A 20697-nucleotide genomic window follows, 5' to 3' on the forward strand; every position below is an offset into this window, starting at 1 on the left:
CCAAGATGTGGATGAGAAGATAAGAGCAGAGAGAGTTCTAGAGGGGTGTTAGTGGTGTTCTGGTTGGTTCCATCACAATGAGTAGGAGAAAGAGCAGGCAAGCCTGGTGATGTGGACCAGCCCTGTGGGGCACAGCACGGTGGGCTCTTCATGCCACTCCCTGAAGTAGACAGCATCACCAGTCTCCCTCCCACCTCTTTCTGAGAGATGTGTGTCGCTTGGCTCCACACCAACAGAAATGAATCAGCAAGGCTATCCCTGAATCTCTTTAAATCCTATACTTTAAGTATATTCTCCCCCTTTAACACAGGTTTCTAATCTCTCAAATGCAAAACCCTTCATATCTTCTTCAAGGAGAGCCTAGAGACAATGTGTGCCACATAAATGCAGCTCATTGGGCTCCAGCTCTGTCCCCTCTTTGCACACACTTAGCCCCACTGTCATCAACATCTTCTAAACAGCACCCATCTTCTAAACAGGGGACTTGACATACCTGAGCTACCCTCTTCTTCAAAATTCCCAAGAGTCAACACAAGAGTCATCTCACCCCTGGCTTTTTATAGCTGCTCAGAGTGTCTTCATCACTTCTATTCCCTGCCTCCCTTTCCCTCATCCTCAAAAAAGATGGAAGTGATCATGAAACTCTGTAAAGGGAGAATCTATTAGTAATTCCGCTGTTCAACCCAAGCCAAGCCAAGATGGCAGATAGGGGATGGACTTGCAGGTCCATTGTTGCTTTTTTAAAGGATGTAGTACAGGCTGGAGCCTGCTTAAACCAAGCCCTGTGTGAGAGAATGTTCCTGACACCTCCCATCTTCCAGTCATCTCCTCTTCTGACATGGTGCGAAGTGGGACTTCAGCTGAGAGGGAAGGGTGGGATTTTAAAGTTGAATGTCTCCCTGTTGCTGCAGATCCATGCCCTTTATGATGCAGTTTCCTTGGCCTGTTGTTTATTTCAGCACAATCCCTTTAAAACAAGCAGCCTGCACATGGGCAATGACAACGGTGCCACCTCATTGGGAGAGAAATATGGGCAACAGAATTGCATTGCTCCGGAGAAGAAACCTTTTCTTTTTGTGTTCCAAAGATACAGATGAGCCGGAGAAGCTCTTCTCCGTGGATTTGCATGGCTGTGACAAATGTGAAAGAGGAGCGCAGTCTCTCAGTGCCTCTGGGCTGTAGATCCTTCCCCTGCATCCGGGGAGCACCCCTTCTCCGCATCTCTGTGGCACCCAGCCAGGCGAGGCGGAAGTGGAGGCTGGGCAGGTGTAAGCCCGGTGGAGAGGAAGAGCTGAAAGTCTCTTGTTAATTCTCCTCATTAGCAGGGGCTTTGTGGATGCAGTAATTCGAGCACTCATGAGCCACCATCCCTGAAGGAAGACCATGTTCACTAAGTCTCTTGATTGATGGGCATTTTTACTTTCTGGTTTGGGGACTTTGTGTTTTTGTCCCTACCTTGCATCTTTCTCTTCATATAAGGAGCAAATGGCTTCCACTTTTCCATCCTGAAGCCAACTAAGAAATCTTTTAAGTAGAATTTAAACAGTACGGGGAAGCAAAGTATTAAAGACAAGTCCAAAGAAAAGACTTTTTTCTTGTTTATTTTTAAGTCACACATTGAACACAGTCCCACACATGTGTGACTCTCTTCCCAAGCAGACAGACATTTCTTACCAGTGGCTGGCATCTCTCTCCTCCCCTGACTGACCATAGCAGAAAGCATCGTGTCCAGATTTCAGCAGTTCCTAGGCTTCTAACATGGAGGCTTGTTATCTTCCTTTCCAAAAAGCTTTGAGAACTACCTTCTTGAACAGAGAATACCTATTTTCAATTCAATACAATTTTAGAAAGGGAATGATACAAACTGTTGACTGATTTGTGTTATTAGTGTTAGTCTTACAGTTATACATTTAAGACCAGTAAAGAAAAGTGCTAATAGTATGTTATTGAGTGTGGCACTGTTTAGGGTGATAAAATCAATTGATTTGCTCTATGATTTACTGTCAACATAATCCTGCCACACTGTCTCCTTGCTTTGCTGACAGCCTGCCCCGAGAGAGCTCCATGGCAGAAAGGTCGTAGAGTAGCTACAGGATCCTGCTACACTGAATTTACTTAATGCTTACTGTGATTACTACTTAGTCTGCTCAGGCTACCATAACAAAACACCGTAGACTGGGGGATTTCAGCAACAGGCATTTATTTTTCATGGTTCTAGAGGCTAGAAATCCAAAAACAAGGTGACAGCAGATTCAGTGTCTGTTGAGAGCCTGTTCTTGTTTCACAGATGATCTCTTCTTGCTGTGTCCTTATAGGATTGAAAAGAGAAAGTTCTGGTCCCTTCATTTCAGATTTTAAGAGATGTGTCTTGTATTTAAAATTATAAATGGGGTATGTCCACTTTGCTGATAAAGTTGCATATCCCATGACTTTTCATGGATCCTCACTCTAGAATAAGCTTAGTACTAAAAGTTTACATGTGCAGAATTTTCATCACCTAGGTCAGATACTGGTGTCACCTTCACCCTGTGATCCTGTTATTGTTGATTTTCCAGGTGACATAATGTTGAGCATGTCAGCACACTCTTCAAGAAGACTCCTGGTCTTTTTATAGGTGGCGAAAATATATTTTTAATGGACAATTGGTAATTCTTTCTCTATCAACTCAGTAAAAGGTTGAAATAGCGTACCCAGATAAAGGGCAGATACATTGACTGGCTTTGAAATAACTCTTTTTATTCAGTATTGACATACTAGGGTGCCATCAGTGTTCTGAAATAGCAGAGAATCCCCTTTGAACTCCATTTCTAGTTGCCATCAAAGATTATCTGTATTCACATCAGTTTTCAGTTTTCCTTTTATTTCCTTCAGATTCTCTCTGTAGCCATTAAGGAAGGATTGTAATAAAAGGTATTTAAGAGCTACATAGATCACATGTCAGAGCAGAAGAAAATTGTCTACTGATTTAGCCATTTATCCTATTTTATTGGGGAGAAGTTAGGAGAGGAGAACAAGATGAAACCCAGCAAATGATAGCACAGCTGCTTCTTGTTCCTCTTAGAGTCTGGCTCTCACATTTTGTAATGAGCATGCAAATATTATTTCTGTGCACCTCCCGCTGTTGTGTTAGCTCTCCCAACGTGAGAGGGAAATGCCATCCCTATTGAGCTCTAAGTTTCATAGTTTGATATTTCTGAATATTATCACATCTTTATATGAAAACAATAGCTTAAGACTTCTAAGGAGATGACAAAATAAACAATGGAAAAAACCCACATGAAATAATTTCCCATTTCCTGTTGCAGCAGCAGAAAGATTCAGCACCCCAAGCTGATCTCCCTAGACAAGCCACTATTACCCCTGCTCCATCACTGAAGTCAGCAAATCTACAGAACAACTAGTCTCTCCCTGGTGCTATCTTCCTGTCCAGTGTAGTGAGCTCATCTCAGAGAATGAGCCAGGAGCAATGTGACAAGACTGTTCACTTCCCACTTTGTTATTTTTCATATTTAAAAGAGACATGCTTGCTGGTTTCATTAGTAGGCTTGCACAGGTGCAGTCATTTCAGAACGGTTTAGAAGTAGCTTTGATTAACAGAACAAGCAGATTCCCCGACCTTGAGTGTCCTTGTCACAGAGTTAAAATTGAGTGACATTCTCAGTGAAAATAACCTTTCGTGGGATGTCCAACATCCATCCATGGGAAATTCATCTCTGAGCTTTAGCCTTCACTTAAACTAAGTTGTGTCATAATTGAGAAAAAGAAGATATGGGTCTTTAATTTTTTTCTTGGAAAATAATGAAATTCTTGAAGTGACTTGTGATAGTAAGTAATGTTACATTTTTACCATTAGCATTTCCATTTTTATGTTACAAGGATATGAAGTAAGCCTATATTCCAGTAAAAATTTCAAAACTAAGAAACACAGACTTTGAATTATGGCTGTGATTTTTGTATTTATACATACATATATACACAAGTGCACATATATGTAGATACATGAGTATCTGCAGGAAAGTTTAGTAAATGTCGTATAGACTATATCTTAAGCCACCATTAATAAACACAAATAAGCAGTTAAATAACACTCCCACCCTGAAATTACAAAGGATTATTTTGTTTTACTATTATTTTTCTCAGAAGTGAATGTGGGAGTATTTTTTTCTAAACATAGAGTTTACTTCATTTCTACCCTCATTATATTTACTGGCTTCATTTTTCCCAAAAGACAAAGGCTGTATCTGACCAAACATCAGAATCACTCTTATGATTTTTAATATTTTTAAAATGATAAGAGTAACAGAAAATTTGAAATGTAGAAAAATGTGAGAGACATAAGCATTTTTGTTAATAAGTTTTTATTATCACACATGTTGTCCTGGGGCATTTTGAGTTATATTAAGCATAAACTCCATACTACTTTGCATCTTTGTTCATTTCACTTTTATTGTAATCATTTCTCCACATTGCTACATGGTCTTCATAGCTATCATTTTTAATGGTCTACTGATATTCCCTTATGCAATAGCAATAGTTTTTAAATTATTTCCATTAATTTTTAATTATACATTCTCCTGTTCTTCATTAGACTCAATTCAAAGCAAACTGAACTGTCAGAATTGCTGTAAGATCTAAATTTGCCTTTAGCTAGGTCAATGCATCTAATAAACCATAGCAATTTTCTCTTGTCTGTACATTCCTGAGATCTGTTTGATGCCTATAATGCCATGATATAATTCAAAAGCAAACAAATATTTTTTATAAGTTGCCTAAGAATTTATCAGTTGGCATAAGAAGTGAGGGTGTTTGATGTTACTCTGTACAGTGTTATGCCAGTAGCATGCTAACTGTAAGACATGCTGCCTTGACCTTTAACCTTCTTCCACTCTGCCCATCAAAATTAATTTATTTTTTCTTCCTTTTTATAGCAATATGTTGGCACTGTTCTTAGAGAGCTTATGCATGCAGCTGGCAATTAGATTCACTTATGTACCTGCTCCACCACCTTCCACTTTCCATCATAAGCTCTTGGTGGGCAGGAGTAGCTATCCTATTTTTGCCCTACTACGGCATTATCCTACCTGTAATAGATGGTCACCAAGTTTTTAAACATTCTGCTCCGGTTTTGGCTACAGTGTTTACAAAAGGTGAAGTTGGGAAGTGTAATGATATTAAAGATGTTTACTCTCTTATTTTTCTTTCACCAGTGGGATGGAGTAGGACCTCTTCCAGACTGTGCAGAACCACCAAAAGGGATCCAGATGCTGTGGCACCCATCAATAGTCAAACCCTACCTCACACTGCTCTCTGAGTGCTCAAACGCAGACACGCTGGAAGGGGCGGCAGGCGCCCTGCAGAACTTGGCTGCAGGGAGCTGGAAGGTATGACTAGTTCATTACAATAAAGAGGAGATCTGGAATTATGAGCACATCCTTAGAAAGGAATAGAAGTCCAGTTTTGAGATCTGCAATTACAATGCAGTTTGTGAAAATGTTAGGGAAAGACCAGTTACATTGAACTTGTGGACACAGAAAAATATTCCTTTAAAAATTCTCAAGGGCTCAGGGGTCCTTGAAGATCTCTACAAAATATAGATGAACAGATGTAAGTATAGTCATTGAAAATGCTGTGATATGCTTTCCACTCTATTTGTGTAGCTGAGTTATTTTGTTTTCAGGGGAGATATAACATGTTGATGCTTTTCAAAGCTCTATTGTTGACTGTTAGGAGAGTTAATACTCAAGCACCTTGTATCAAAACCCCTGTGAATCCCTCTAATGTTGTAGTTGGTCCTGTCTCCAAAGGAAAAGAACCATTTTTAACCTATGGGCTTACAGAGAAGAATAGTATTCTTGGGTCTTTTTGGCCAGAATGTTAAAAGTAAAAAAAAAATGTACGATTCAGAAGGAGATTAGGAAGGCTTTTTCCTCTGAGTTCTTGTAAACACATACTATCCTTGATTGGTTTTCATGGAAAATTTCCACGACCCTCATTTTGGGTCGAAAAGGATTGACCATAGCAAAGAATTCTTGAGTTTGATCACCAACTATTACATGAGCTAATTTGTCTTATTAAAAAGAAAAAGAAGAAGAAGAAGAAGAAGAGAAAAAGTGTAACCACCTAGAATGAGGGCATATGGGGAAAATATCCAGAGAGGAATTTGGACCTCCGCTATCTATTTTTCATTCATTTAATATCAAAGCCTGGGGGTTGGGATGCACATAAATCACTATCTAGCATTCACTTTCTTCAAAACAATGTTAATAAGACACATGGCTACGAAGAATTCTCAGCTTGGTCCCACAGGCACTGCACACACTGTCCTCAGCATTGTCATGCAGCTACCTCCTCCCTTCTTGTACGAGCTTCCAGCATCTGCCTTCGTGTCACCTCTCACTCTGTCATTCTGTTTCCACTGCTGAAGTCCCAGCTACAGCACTACCTTCTTTCTTGGTGGGACCTCCCAGCTCTTGGGGCCCAGTTCTTGACAACACTTCCCAGAAGCTGGCTGCTGATGTATGGGCAGGCTCATCCCTTCTTTTGAGAGTCTTAGAAATTAACATCATCGTCCCTTTCTCCTCTATCCATAGGTGTCCCTAGTGTTGTACTGAAAGAATTCATAGTGGGCTAGGCTTGAAGTGAAGTTATCTCTTGCTTTCAACTAGAGAAAAGCTTCAAAAGCAGAGTCACATGAGACAGAATTCCAGAGTAGGGCCTTGCAAGCAAGGAAGGAGATAATAATGGAAATCACTTCCTTGAACTAACCCTTAGATCTTACCTCCCTCTAAATTTAAGAGGCTTTGCTTCAAATCACAATTCAAACCTAGGCTCTACCTTTTCTAAGCTCTGTGACCCTGAGCAAATTATAGCACTGTATTGTCTCAGATGTGTCATGTTTAGACAAAAAAGATTATGGCTGCTTCTTGTCTCACAGCGTGCAGACCAGTCATGGCACTAGATGCAAAGATGAGAGCAGGATGCCATAGGCCAATGGGTTGTCATTACATATGGCCAGAAGGTTTGTCAGCCTTACTTATAAGGAGCATTTGCTATCCTAATAACTCTAGAAGAGTGGGATGATCCTCAGGTAGGGCAAGGGACTGCTAAAGAACATTTGTGTATAGTTATAAATATATATATGTATATATATATTTACATGAGAATTTTTTAATCAAAATAAAATACACAAGCATATGTAATAGTTAATCACATTATCATCATTTATAAACATGCCATATTAAATGGAAGAAAATATATGGGAAGGGAAAATAAACAATCCATAGGGATGATTTAAGAAGGTTATCATTAAGCCAAACACTGATAAATTGTTATCATTTTCAAGAGATTAAAAATAATTTGTACAAAAACCAGAAAATTCCTTCCTTTTAAAATAAAAGGGTTTTACTTTAAAAATCTTAAATGATTAAAAAGATTGATTTAAGACACACAACACCATTAAGTCTTATGGGGGACAGTGCCATCATCTGAAATCTAGAGTATTAAGCATGCATTTTTATAGCACCTGTTGAAATTTAGTGGCATTTGTTTTAGTGTCCTTAACTTTTTATGACCCAAACAAAGGCAGAAATGTGAAGGTAAATACCAGAATTTTACATGGAGACAGGTTTTTATAGACCTCATCATCTGAAACTATAACTTCTCTTTATAGGAAGATCATGCATACTCTTTTTCTGCAACAAATTGGCTAGTAAACTAGATCTTCATATGGTCTTAAATACTTTTTAAACTTTAAGAGACTCATTACTTGGTTAATGAGCATCAGAAAAACAGAACAGTATTATGGCAGAAGCAAAGGGATAATTTTTTTCAAAGCCAACATGGACTTCAGTTACTTTTTTCTCATTTACAGTACAATTATTTTGTTTGTCACAAAATATTAAAACAATTGGATATAGTAGTTTAAAGACTTCCAAAATGTGCATGGATGCTCTTTCAACTCCCATTTATGGGTTATTTATTTTGTAATTGAACTTTGTGAAAACCTAGGGTTTGAACAATAGAAATATATCTGTACTTATTATTAAGTCAAATATTTCAGGTATCTTTGCACAGTCCATTTTTCCCTAAAATGTGGCCTTTTTCTTTTTTTTTTATGTGGCCTTTTTCAAAGAAGCTATTCTTTGCCCATTTACTTTGAAAATAAGATAGAATAAAGAGACATTTGTATATCAAGCTGTTAATATTTAATGAAGTAACATGATAGCAACATAGATGTAGTGAAGGAAGAAACAGAATCTCCAGCCATGTGGCCAAAATGAATAAAAATAAGAGAACTAGGAAATTTGAGATTTGTCCCAAGAGTCAGGGCCAACAGTCTTGGGAAGAAGGATAATGAATTTAGCATAGCTTAGCAGTTGGAGCATAATGTAAAAGTGAACCAGGGCATCAGTGGAGTGCAACCAATAAAAGTAGAAATCATTGTTTGATAGTGTCTTTTTTCTAGTTAGTGATGTGATGTAAAGTATAAGGTTTAAGTTTTTTAAAAAACCAAAGTTTTGAAAGATTATGGTGAAAATGAGCTCTAAGCATGATCCCTAGTAGGTTAGGAATTGAGTCAGAATAAACACAGAAGTCATATGAGGACCTCGCCCAGTTGGACATGATGGACATGATGAGCCTGAGGCAGGACAAGGATGGGCCCAACCTAAGGAGGAAGAAATGGAGAAGATCCAGGCCATAACCAAGTCATTGACTCTAATAACACGTGACTGACTTATTGATTTTTTCCTCCAAAGACCCCAGTAAATAGTAAGGATAGCAAGGACTGCACCTATACTGTAAATGCCATATGCATCCAAATGGACTATAGAATAAACATGGTTTTGGGTAGTTTGGCATTACTTTCATCATTGTCATTGAATGACCTAATTTTCCAAGCCGTAAGTTATAGAATTCCATTCTGAAGCTGTAGAAATAGCTAAACTTGAGGGACTCTCACTTCCAGCCAAGATGGTTCAGGTTTACAATCCCTTTAAGGAAGAATAACAACTAACATAACCTAGAGAGATAGAAGAAACAATGGTTTTTAAGACACCAAGCATGAGTCAGTAAAGGACTGTGATCTCTGAGAGACAAGAAACAAGCAAGATGAGCCCTCTGAATGCCCCAGCTCACTGCCTTGAGTGAGACTGCCCACCATGGCACCAGGACTGGAACTCCCAGAGGAGCTCAGCAAACTCTGAGCTAAGGAGATGGGGGAGGGAATCTGGGGAGACAAAGGTGACTGGAGTTCATAGGATGGAGTACCAGAGAGGAGAAAATCACACATGGAGAGAGCCCTAGAAATCTGCAGAGCATCCCCAACAAATATTCCTAGGGAACTATCAGAGTGCATGCATGTGAGGGAAACACCCAAGTCTGAGAAAAGAATCTCCTGCAATTAGAGAGAAACTTGGTGCTCACATAGGGATGGGTACAGTGTGCTTCCCGAGTACCAGACAGGAAAACCTTATAATTCATGGACCACTGAATGAGAGCTCAGGAGGATCTTGCCTCCTAGAACTAGACATACAATTAGCCCTGGACTAAATATGATACAGTCTTTCCTATCAATCTTAGAAGATCCAAAAATAGCAATAGTTTCTAAGTAAATTAACTGAAGCCTAGAACAAAGCTTTAAAAAATCTAAAGGAATACAAAAAACATGCAGTACCCAACAGATTAAAATTAAGAATGTTTGACATCTACTTGAAAATAACTTTACCCAGGGGATCCCTGGGTGGCTTAGCAGTTTAGCGCCGCCTTCAGCCCAGGGCCTGATCCTGGAGACCCAGGGTCGAGTCCGGCATCGGGCTCCCTGTGTGGAGCCTGCTTCTCCCTCTGCCTGTGTCTCTGCCTCTCTCTCTTTGTATGTGTGTGTCTCTCATGAATAAATAAATAAAATCTTTAAAAAAAGAAAAAAGAAAAAGAAAAAGAAAATAACTTTACAAGCCAATAAAGAAGCAAATGTAATTCATAATAAGGAGCAAAATTAATCATTCAAAATCAACTCAGAACTGACACAGATGTTAACATTAGCAGACAAGCAGTTGCTATCACTGTATTTCACGTGTTCAAAAAGTTAATTAGAACATGGAAAATAAATAAGATTCAAGTAAAACTTCCAGAGTTATACAATGTCTGAAATGAAAAACACATGAGATGAGATTAAATTAGGCAGGTTGGACATTGCAGAAGAAAAGATTAATGAACTGAATAGAAACTACCCAAAACAAAACACAAAGAAAAAAAAATCACAAATTATCAGTGCACCTCAAGTCGTCTGATATGTATGTAATTTTAATTCCCAAAAGAAAAGAGAAAGATGAACAGAAAAAAAAAATCTTTGGAGTCTTAATAGTTGAAAATTTCCCAAATTTATGAAGACCATAAACTCACAAGTCCAAGTAGCTCAAGGAAAACCGAATAAAAGCAGCATAAAGAAACTGTACATCATAGTCAAATTGCTCAAAATCAGTAGTAAAGAGAACATCTTAAAATCAGCTGGAGAATAACATTGTATGTCAACTGTTCAAAAAAATATATATATATAAGCAGTGAGAGGAAAAAAGACTTGTACATACAAGGAGAAGAGTGACAGCTGATTTCTCATCAGCAACAATGTCAGTGCGAAGACAGCCAGGCAACATACTGAATCTTCTGGGCCCCATTACATATAAAATTGATTCTGGTTTGGTATCAAGCAGGCACATCCTGTTCTTAAAGGAACCCCTGAGGCACATTATACCCACAGAAGTTACAAAACAAGCAGTAAAAAAATATCCCCATTTGAACTCAGTTTAAGATGTGAGATAACCTGGGAACTGCATTATTAATTACCCGAGCAGTTGGGTCAGAAGGGATTCAAACATAAAAACTTCATATTAACTGTTCTAGCATGATGAGAGCTATGGAGCTCTGTATTCTCTTCTTCTAGTCCTGAGAACAAGCAAGTATTCATAGGCTCTGCATCAAGTTCTAAACCCACACACAGGGACAACAGGATTAAGGGATTAGTTTGGCTTTAGAAAAGACTAGTCAAGGAACATGTGATCACTTCAAGCTCTAAAAGCATTTTTGTAGAAGTGGTTAGAACTTGCTGGCTCAATCGAAAATAAATAAATATATTAGCAAATCTCTGTCCCTTTACAATGAGAATTGCTAGGAGCTTTGATCCTTTTTATATTTCATTTTATATTTCTCTATTTCAACGGAGAATGCTGTTCTTAAATAATAAACGTGGATTCTAGAAATAAACCTTGTCTTTCATCAGCTAAACATGTTTTAATCTCCAGGTATGAGCAGCAAATTGGAAGACAGTTGACATAAGAAGCTGAGTTTGATGTGGTATCTTCCCCATGGTGCCTTCCAGTACAAAACACGAAAACAAAAAGTTCAAAAACCATAATAGATGCTGTGATAGAAATATATACACAAGGAGACACACAAACACACACACACACACATGCACACACACAAGTCATGAGGGTGTCTCTAGAGTCATTTTGGTAAAGAAGAGGCCTGGAATAAGGAAGCACACTTCTAAAATCATAGCTAACACTTTTGGACTATGAGTCAGTGATGAGATATTAGCATATCTCATTATTTAGAGGAATGCTAGTGGCTGTAACAGAGGCTCAAATATGCAAGGACTACAACAAGATTGAAGACAGAAGTTATTTTCTCTGATGTAACAGGTAAGGGCATGAGTGTGAGGAGGGAAGCTCCCTCCATGAATTAATTCACCTATGCTCAAAGCTGTTCTACCATCTTCAACATGTTACTTTCAGGCTACTCCTGTGGTCATCATCTACCAGCAGGAAGCAGAAAGAGGACACAGATCTGCAACCAGAAATGTTCTCTTACAGTCAAGGTCACACTTTATATGTTCCTCTCCTATAATCTGGGCTCAGCTCCTAGCCTCCAGCAGACAAATGCTATCCGTGCACTCAGACTGACGATGGTGACTGAATTTTAAGACATAAAATAGACTGAGTCCAGATTCAAGAAAAGTAAAAGTCTTCATTGTAAAAGGACAGAGATTTGCTAATATATTTAATTTATGTTATAAAATAAAACACTTAATGTTGTAGTAAAAACCAATGGCACCCCAGTTACCTTACTAGCCAGGGCTTCAACAAAAGCTATGCCGTATATTTGCAAGACTGAAAGGGTTTATATCAACATGGTCCCTCTGGACTGTGCGTAATATCCCCAGAATGATGTGCTTTCTATCTCCAAAGGAAAAATACGAGATGTAACTCCCTGTCCCTATGAGCCACTGTGTTTATAAAGAAAAAAAGGAGAGATGTATTAAAAGAAAGGCTTTCTGATTTGGGGTCTAATAAGTGAGAATGAAAGACAATTAAATTACTTCTATTTTCTTATATTGAATAAAGAATCACTGAGTCCTCCCTGCCTGTACTTCTCAGTCATCATCTTATTGTTCACAAAGAAGTATGATCTGAGCTCCCATTCTTGTGCAGGGGATTCAGAAGTGGAGCCTTCTCCAGGATGTTTACACAGCCCTGTCACTAGAGAACATGCAGGAATCTCGGAATAAGATCTGTGGCATCCTTCCTCTCAGACACCACGCATGTGATCTAACAGGGTCACATTTTATTGCCCAGAAGGCATTTCCCAATGCCATTTGTACACCGTGAAGACACATTTGATAACATACTTGATAACATTCACCAAAAAGAAAAACCTTCTTGTGTTCAGAAAAGTTCATTCTTGGGATTTCAAGAGGTATGTTTTTCCATTGAGAATTACTGATCCTTGAGATGGTTTGAGAGTTAGGAGGACAAGTATACTTGTTGCTGTCGATTGAATGAATGCTTCCTCTACATCACTTTTATGTGAGCTTGACCTTCTTTATTTGTTCTTACAACAAAAGCATATCTAAATGCTTTCTGCCCCAGGAAGTTGTCTTGCTTGGACATTAATATTTCCAGCATTGCATAAACACTTGCAATAAAATTCAGTCTTTGCACTAACCTGACTTACATTTTAAAAATAAAAACACTTTAGATATGCAATAGCTGCCATTACCTTCATTAAAATTTCATTTATTAAACTAATTTATTGGTTTAATGACACAAAGGAGTTCTTCTCTAGTCCTCCTTATTACAGATAGAACTTTTTAAAATGGATTTTGAAAACAAAAATATAAAATCCTGCAACAAGATCTGAATTTAAACAGTAGACACCTAAGTCCTATGTCCAACCACAACACAACAAAGCATTTAAATGGCCTTGTGGTAAAATTGCCCAGTTGCTTCATATATCCCGTTGTAATCACCAACCACACTCCTAGATGAACACAGTAGTTGAGATACAGGTCCACGCTAGAGAGAAGAATGTGAGGCATGCAGCAAAAGCCATGCCCTATCTCCATGTTTCTGAATATTTTGAACATTCTTGTTATAGTAAAATGAGACTGAATAAATAAATAGAAAAATTGGTACTTTCTTCCCTCTTGCCATGAGAATGAGACACCGCGGTAGATAACATGATATCATAAACAAATTCAAAAACAAATTTCAAAATCTTGTGTAACCTGTGTGAAATTCATTACATTTTACAGCTGTGGGATTGTGGTCCTTGACACTACAGGATGCTAAAATGCTTCTGAAAGGTGAAATTATGTTTGGTAGAGTTTGGTTTGGAAATGTGACTTTTCTTTACCATATCAAAAGAAAAAATGGGGAATTTGGTAAGGGAATTCAATGGGAAAACAGTCATGCAACAGAAGACCACTTAATTGCAGACTATACTTCTAAAGCAGGAGAACTTGTAAGATATTAATAAAAATATTAATATTTAATATGAATAGTGATATTAATAAAAAAATTCAGGAGTCTGGCAATCATGAGTTCAGCCTCTTAATACAAAAATTTAGTACTGAAAGGAGAACACTATCCCTAGTTATTTAGAAAATTATTGGGATTTCAAGAGGGAGAAGTTAGCTACATTACAGTATTAATCTCCTTTTTGAACACAAATCACCCTTAACCAAATCAGTTTAAGCAGAGCAGAAATTTCTGGTAAAATTGTAGCCATCCATCCTGTTTATGGCTGGGCTGGGAATTTAAAAAGTAAAGTTCCAGGGGAACCTGGGTGGCTCATTCAGTTAAGAGTCTGACTCTTGGCTTCCACTCAGGTCATGATCTCAGAATCATGAGATTGAGCCCCTCCTCGGGCTGGGCACTCAACGGGGAGTCGGCTTGAGATTCTCTCTCTTCCTCCCCCTCTGCCCCTCTCCCTAGATGTTCTCTCTGTCATTCAAACAAATAAATAAATAAAATATTTAAAAAGCAAAGCTCCTGATAATCCACATGGGATCAATGTAGCCTGAGTTGAAAGGTTTAGAAGGTGTTGACTTCACCTTATTACCAAACTCTCCATATGAACAACAAGGAACATTATTGGACAAAAGCTTGTGTAACTTTATTTTGTGTAATTCAATTTGGGTTCATCTCTGAGCTCTCCTTTTGTCCAATGCAGAAAGGGAAAAAAGAAAAAAGAACATCTAGATCTTTCTAGGTAAACTCAATAATATGCAGCTATTTATTTCTCAGTCTCTTCAGGCTTAACACTTGGCCATATTGTTTTTCAGCCTCCATCCTCTCCTGCCCCCTGCAGTTGATGCTAAACTTGGGGTGGGGGTCATGTTGTACAGGCATATCCCTGCAGGGAACAGGGATTGGGTGTCCATTTCTCAGTGTGGAGTTATCTGTTGTCTTAAGCCACCTCTTACCCAGGACAAACTTCCTTGTCCTGCTAGGTAGGGTCTCAGATGGGATATGACAATTCGTGAATGGACTGTCTTTGATCTAAGGTGCTCTCCTGGCCCACACCTGCCCCTCCAACTATTAAGCCCTTATGGGATGCAGCCACATCCTCTCCTTAACCCTGGCAGGCACTGTCCACACCGTTCACAGTGAAATGCCTGGGTGGGTCAGTCGATTGAGCATCTGACTCTTGATGTCCGCTCAAGTGATGATCTCAGGGTTGTGAAAAAGAGTCCTGTGTCAGGCTCTGTGCTCAGCATGGAGTCAGCTTGAGATTGTCTCTCTCACTTTTCTCACTTTCCTTCTGCCCTTCCCCCTGCTCACACTCTCTAAATAAATAAATAGATAGATGATAGATAGATAGATAGATAGATAGATAGATAGATAGATAGAATCTAAAACAACAAAAACCTCTCAGCATTCACTGCTTTTTCACTGCTTTGTGCTCTGTCCCATCCTGACAATAGCAGTTGTCATTGGGCCAAATAATGGTGGGGCCTTTCTCCAGAAAGAGCTATGAGCAAGAAGGAGGAGGAGGAGGAAAACATTTAGTGGTTTGAATTGCTGTCCCATCACATGCGTAGAAGCGATCCTTTCCTGACACAAACAAGGCCTTTCCTTTGTAATTCCAATTATATACAACTTATTGTATCAGGTCTGCTAAATTGGGGAAAGCTGTTTCTCAAGACGAGGTTGAAATGTATAGTAGCTCCATTAACAGCACTCAAAAGGTCTTTAACTCAGGAGTTTCAAGGAGTGCAAAACAGGTTATTCCAAGTCCAAAGTAATAACATCAGTTATTAAACCAAGGTTAATTGGTGCATTTGTAAGGATTATATCAACTACGAGTGTAGATGTATATAACTTACACTGCCTTTTGAGAGGCAGATGGGAATGATGGTCAAGTACACCAACTCTGGGGCAGTGCTCCCTAGGTTAAAGACCTGGATGAGTATCTGCAGGCTGTGATGCCTTGCTGTGATTTCCTTTCCTCATCTGTAGAATGGAAGGAACTGTAGTGCATACCACATGGGGCTGAGATGGGGATTAAGTGAGTTAACATATATAAAGACATTAGAGCAGTACCTGACAGTTGGTTTAAGTGTTAGGTTTGTTTTTGCTGAAATATTTTGAAGGCTTGTAACTCCCCTGAGATCATCACTGGGAAAGCATGTCACCAGGAACAATTGGAGACATGTCTGTGCTCTTTTCTCCTGGACCAGCACCTCCTCCTCCTCCTCCTCCATCTTCTCTTTGTCATTCTCCTCCTCTTCTTCCTTCTCCTCTCCCTTCTTCTCTTTTTGAATCATGAAACATCCTCTCTTCAGCTCATAGACCATTTTTCTTAAAGGCATCCTCCTGGTCCACACCCTTCCCTCTGTTGTGGCATGCTCAGCACACAATGCTCTCATTCCACTTACAGAAAGTTGAGGTCTCATCCAAAGATTTCCACCTCAACCACAATGAGTTATGATACACTTTACATTTTTTCTCTCTTGTTCAGCTATTTTTATGCCAGTGATACTCTCCTACTTTTGTTTCTTTTACAAAACTGTGGGCAACCCATACATCTTTCTGCCACCACAGAGGCTGCCATGCTTTCTAAAGCAGCTCACTTCCCTTCTGGAAAACCTGTATATGAGCTGTATATGAGCTTTCTGTGTTGAGTGCACCTATGAAACATTCCCCATTTCCTGAATACCTTTCTTTCTTTCAGCTCCTGTACTCTTACTTGTTCTTGCTTGGTCTCATGTAGTTTATACACATAGGTTACACATGATCTACTCCAAGACTATATAGAAACCATCAGTGTCACATAGCTTTGCATGTCAAAAAAACTTGTGGAAACTTGCAACATGTCCTGAGTGAAATGTAAATAATTTATTCTGAGTTGTCTTTTATTGAGCCAATATTGAGTATTTTCCATATGCGGTTGACTCTTGAACAATATGAGTTTGAACTGTGCAAGACCACTTAGTCACAGATTGTTTTTCAATAACTACAGCAGTATTGTAAATGTGTTTTCTCTTCCTTATGATTTCTTGAATAACATTCCCTTTTCTTTGGCTTACTTTATAATAAGAATACAGTATAAATGCATAGAACATACAAAATATGTGTTGATCTACTCTTTACATTATTGGTAAGGTTTCAGGTCAACAGCAAGCTATTAGTAGTGAAATTTTGGGGGAGTCAGAGGTCTTATGCAGATTTTTGACCACACAGGTGGTCAATGCCCCAATCTCTGTGTTGTTCAAGGCTCAATTGTACCTGCAAGCCACAGAATTAAAGGTTTCAAAATAAAAGTTACTGTCTGTGTTATCAGTAATGTAAAATCAAATCCATTATCTGATTATCTTTTTCCACTTAGGGATAACCTACCATGGTTGGCCATGTTCTCATACCAAAAAGGCATATCTGTGACACATACACATTTTCAGCCATGTGCAGCCACTTTTTGTTACTCTAACATCACTTTCCAGAAAGCTAAAGAATTGTCACTCTTTTTCCAAACACCAAATTACCTTTCCATCCAACATGGGTAGGGTATAATAGCTGAACTTCTAAGAGGAAATTCAGATCCTTCCTTTCTTGGCTCATTTCAGATATGGCCAGGTTCCCCTCTGTTGGGAGGGTGGAGTGGAGGGCAAGGCAGTGTCTGGGGGCCTGAGCACAGAGGATTAGGTGGCAGAGAGGTGATAGCAAAGGAGGGAGTATTGTCAGCATCATAAAGAGAAGCAGTTGTGGAATAACAGGCCCAGGCATAAGTGACCCTGTGGGCAGATTATTTAAAATCCTTGTATCTAGATTTCCGCATCTGCACAATAAGGTTACTAATGCCAAACCTCCTAGGGAACCGAAGAGATCACTAATGTACAAGTCAACATCCCAGGCCTGGAATGAGTTGCTACTGAAAAAGAGGTCATCTTAGGGCTTATGCTTCAGGGCTTATGGTCTCTTACAAGGTCCAGAATATCTCCACAGCCTTAAAGTTTATGTTTGATGTTCATCTTACAATATGTAAACATTAATCCTACATCTGATTCCCATTATCTTCTTTTATCTAGCTTCCCTTCTTAGTTTTAGGAAAGGAAACCAACAATGAGTGGGCTGCATAAGCACAGGTGTCTAGTCTTTTTGGGGCACTGGAGACAAGGAGGTTCACAGGTAGTGGAAGAGGTAGATGAGAATCATATCTCAGCATGTCAAACTGCAAGTGAAATTTCCGATGACACTAAAGAAGGTTTTGTACTGTCTCCATGAAGGTCCTTCTTCCCTCAGAGGGGATATCCCATCCAGACACCCAAATTCCAATAAGCAGCTTCCAAACTTAGAGGTTTTTCCATGTCTAAGACTTTCTGACTGTGGATTTCTTTACTGCCTGAGAGCAGCACTGTGAAATAGTTCATTGCAATCACGAGGTGTTTTAGGAAGTTCTCTCTGTTTCCCCACCCTTCAGGCTTCCTAGAGCTTGAGACAGGGAGGGGGCAGGAGAAAAACAGACAGTATGAGTTGATGGTGATAAACTATGTGAATGTGACTTCTGATGCAGGACAGGATGAAGTTGTGTGTGTTTTTTAATCTCATATTTCATGCAGGGCTGGGCTGAGGATGTGGCAGGCATGGCGTATGCCCTACGTTCACTGCCAGAGGGGGCTCCCTGCCTGCCACAGGTGAGAGCCAGCTCTGGGGTGCCTGCCCCAATGGGGAAGGGGGATGGAGGGGCCTGGCGGGGGAGGGGTGGGGATTTTGCGGCACCTTCGGTGGTCCCCTGGAGGACTCTGTCACAGAATCCAGAACTTTGTGTCATGAATGTCATTTTCTTAGATTGTAAATAAAATTGCAACAGAATAAGAACCTTATAATGTTTGATTTTTACAGTGCGTACTCTTCTCTGGAACACCAAGCACTAGTATAAAGTATACATACGTAAATGTCTGGAAAATCTGGGCCTACCTACATTCCATTAAATGAATCTGAATGCTTTATCATCCTGATATTGCAAGTACATTTCATCAGCAAGATGCAGTGTGTTCCACTAAAGCCAAGAGCCACCAATCTAAAACCAATTGTATGTCTTTATAAATTGGATGTTGAATTGTGGCCCTAGACATAATATATTTTGATCTAAGTGTGTTTCCTTGAAATTCTCTTACAATTTTTACTCTTGATTTTAAAATTTTAAATATCACATTTACCACTCCCTACCCCTACCTTTTCCTTATTCATGTCTTTCTTATTTAGCCAATAACATATTGGCAGTATGTTCGCCAACTCACCTCCCTGCCCCACCTCCAAATGCTAGAACCTAAAAAAAATTACCAACTTTCCATCTTTTAACATTCTCTACCTTTCCTAGACTTTTTTTTAATTCCATTTCATACCAAACACCAGCCCTTCCTGTCCTACCACCTCCTCATCCTAAAACATCAAGCACTCACATCCTACAAATGCTTTGCCAAGTCAAGGACTGCAAATGCTGGTAGCAGAGAGATGAAGCACGGTTAACCGATTAACCCAGAAACCTCTATCATATCTTGAAGGCAGAAAATAAAGTTTAGACATTTCAGCATGTGCCTAACACATTCGACCCATTCTACGAGTAGGTCTTGATCATTCAACTTTTTGGCTCCTGTAAACAACAGTCTGAAAACGCACACGTGCTATCTGCTTATAGGGTTTTCCACCTCAGCTTCTAAGATCTTTGCCTTCCCTCTTGTTGCAGTGGTCAGTATATATCCGAGCTGCTGTCCGCAAAGAGAAAGGCCTGCCCATCCTCGTGGAGCTGCTTCGAATAGACAACGACCGTGTGGTGTGCGCGGTGGCCACGGCGCTCCGGAACATGGCCTTGGACGTCAGAAACAAGGAGCTCATCGGTATGTTCTCCCCAGTTCACAGCATCTCAGACTATAAGTGGAAAATATTTCCTGGTGGGGTGCATGTGGTTGAATCCATGGGTGGAACATCTGTACCTGCAGAAATGGTGTGCGTCTTAGAGGCGCTTAGCTGCCCCTGCTAGTTTAAATCCAATACACTGGTTTATCTTTTAGAAGTTAAAGGAAAATGTGAGATCTGTTGACATTCCTAATCCTTGCCACTTAAAAACAACCACCGCGCTCAGCACTGGATGCCATTGTTCCAAGCCTCTGAATGTCTGTCGGGTTGTTCGTTTGCTTTCTACATGGTGAGCTGGAATTCTCATGGATACGCGCCGCATCTCTCCCCTGTCTGTTTTAAGATTCATTTTGGATTAAGCCACATGGCTCTTTAATCCTATTTTTAAAAGACTTATCTCCTTCTAATTCGGTATTTAAAAAATAGGAAGGCTCTTTTATTAATGAAGTATTCAGGAGGTCACATATTCATCTATTTATTCAGCAAATATTTACCCATGACCTGCTTTGTTCCAGGCCTGTCCCAGCCCTGGAGGTGATAGCAGTAAGCAAAAGAGATGGAAAGTCTTGCCCTTGAGGGGTTTACATTCGGGAGAGGTGCAAAGAAAAAAATATACACATGAACCCAATGGGGTGTTAGAAACCTTCCACAAGGCAAAGGAAACTATAATTATGAGGTTGCAATATTTTTTCATTGAGTTGAAATTTACCTACCATTACATTCACCACTTCAGAGTGCCCCATTTCGGTGTTATGTAGCATTTTCACAATGTCCTACAACCACCATACCTATCAAGTTCCAAAACATTTTCATCCAAGCCCCTGGCAGCCACAATCTCCTTTCTGCCTCTGCAGACATCCCAATTCTGGATATTTTATGTAAATAGAATCATATAATATGTGAGCTTTTGTGTCTGGCTTCTTTCACTCAGCCTAGGGAATGTGATTTTAAGTGGGAGGTCAAAGATAGGAGTTGTGGGAAGGTGAGTGACATTTGAGCAAAGACC

The 20697-nt window shown here is 39.5% G+C and overlaps 1 protein-coding gene across 5 annotated transcripts in view; it reads left to right on the plus strand.

The window, feature by feature from the left end:
* CTNND2 (catenin delta 2) overlaps positions 1-20697 on the plus strand; it is a 924458-nt gene that overhangs the window by 804064 nt on the left and 99697 nt on the right. For 4 of the 5 annotated variants that reach the window (XM_025451313.3, XM_025451314.3, XM_049105630.1 and 1 more), the window contains 3 exons: positions 5208-5381; positions 18395-18469; positions 19522-19672. In XM_025451313.3, the coding sequence (XP_025307098.1) occupies positions 5208-5381; positions 18395-18469; positions 19522-19672 (400 nt within the window). The remainder of the gene's footprint in view (positions 1-5207; positions 5382-18394; positions 18470-19521; positions 19673-20697) is intronic. The other variant, XM_025451315.3, reaches the window with a different exon arrangement.

Source organism: Canis lupus, chromosome 34, assembly GCF_003254725.2.
Source record: "Canis lupus dingo isolate Sandy chromosome 34, ASM325472v2, whole genome shotgun sequence".
Classification (NCBI taxonomy): domain Eukaryota; kingdom Metazoa; phylum Chordata; class Mammalia; order Carnivora; family Canidae; genus Canis; species Canis lupus.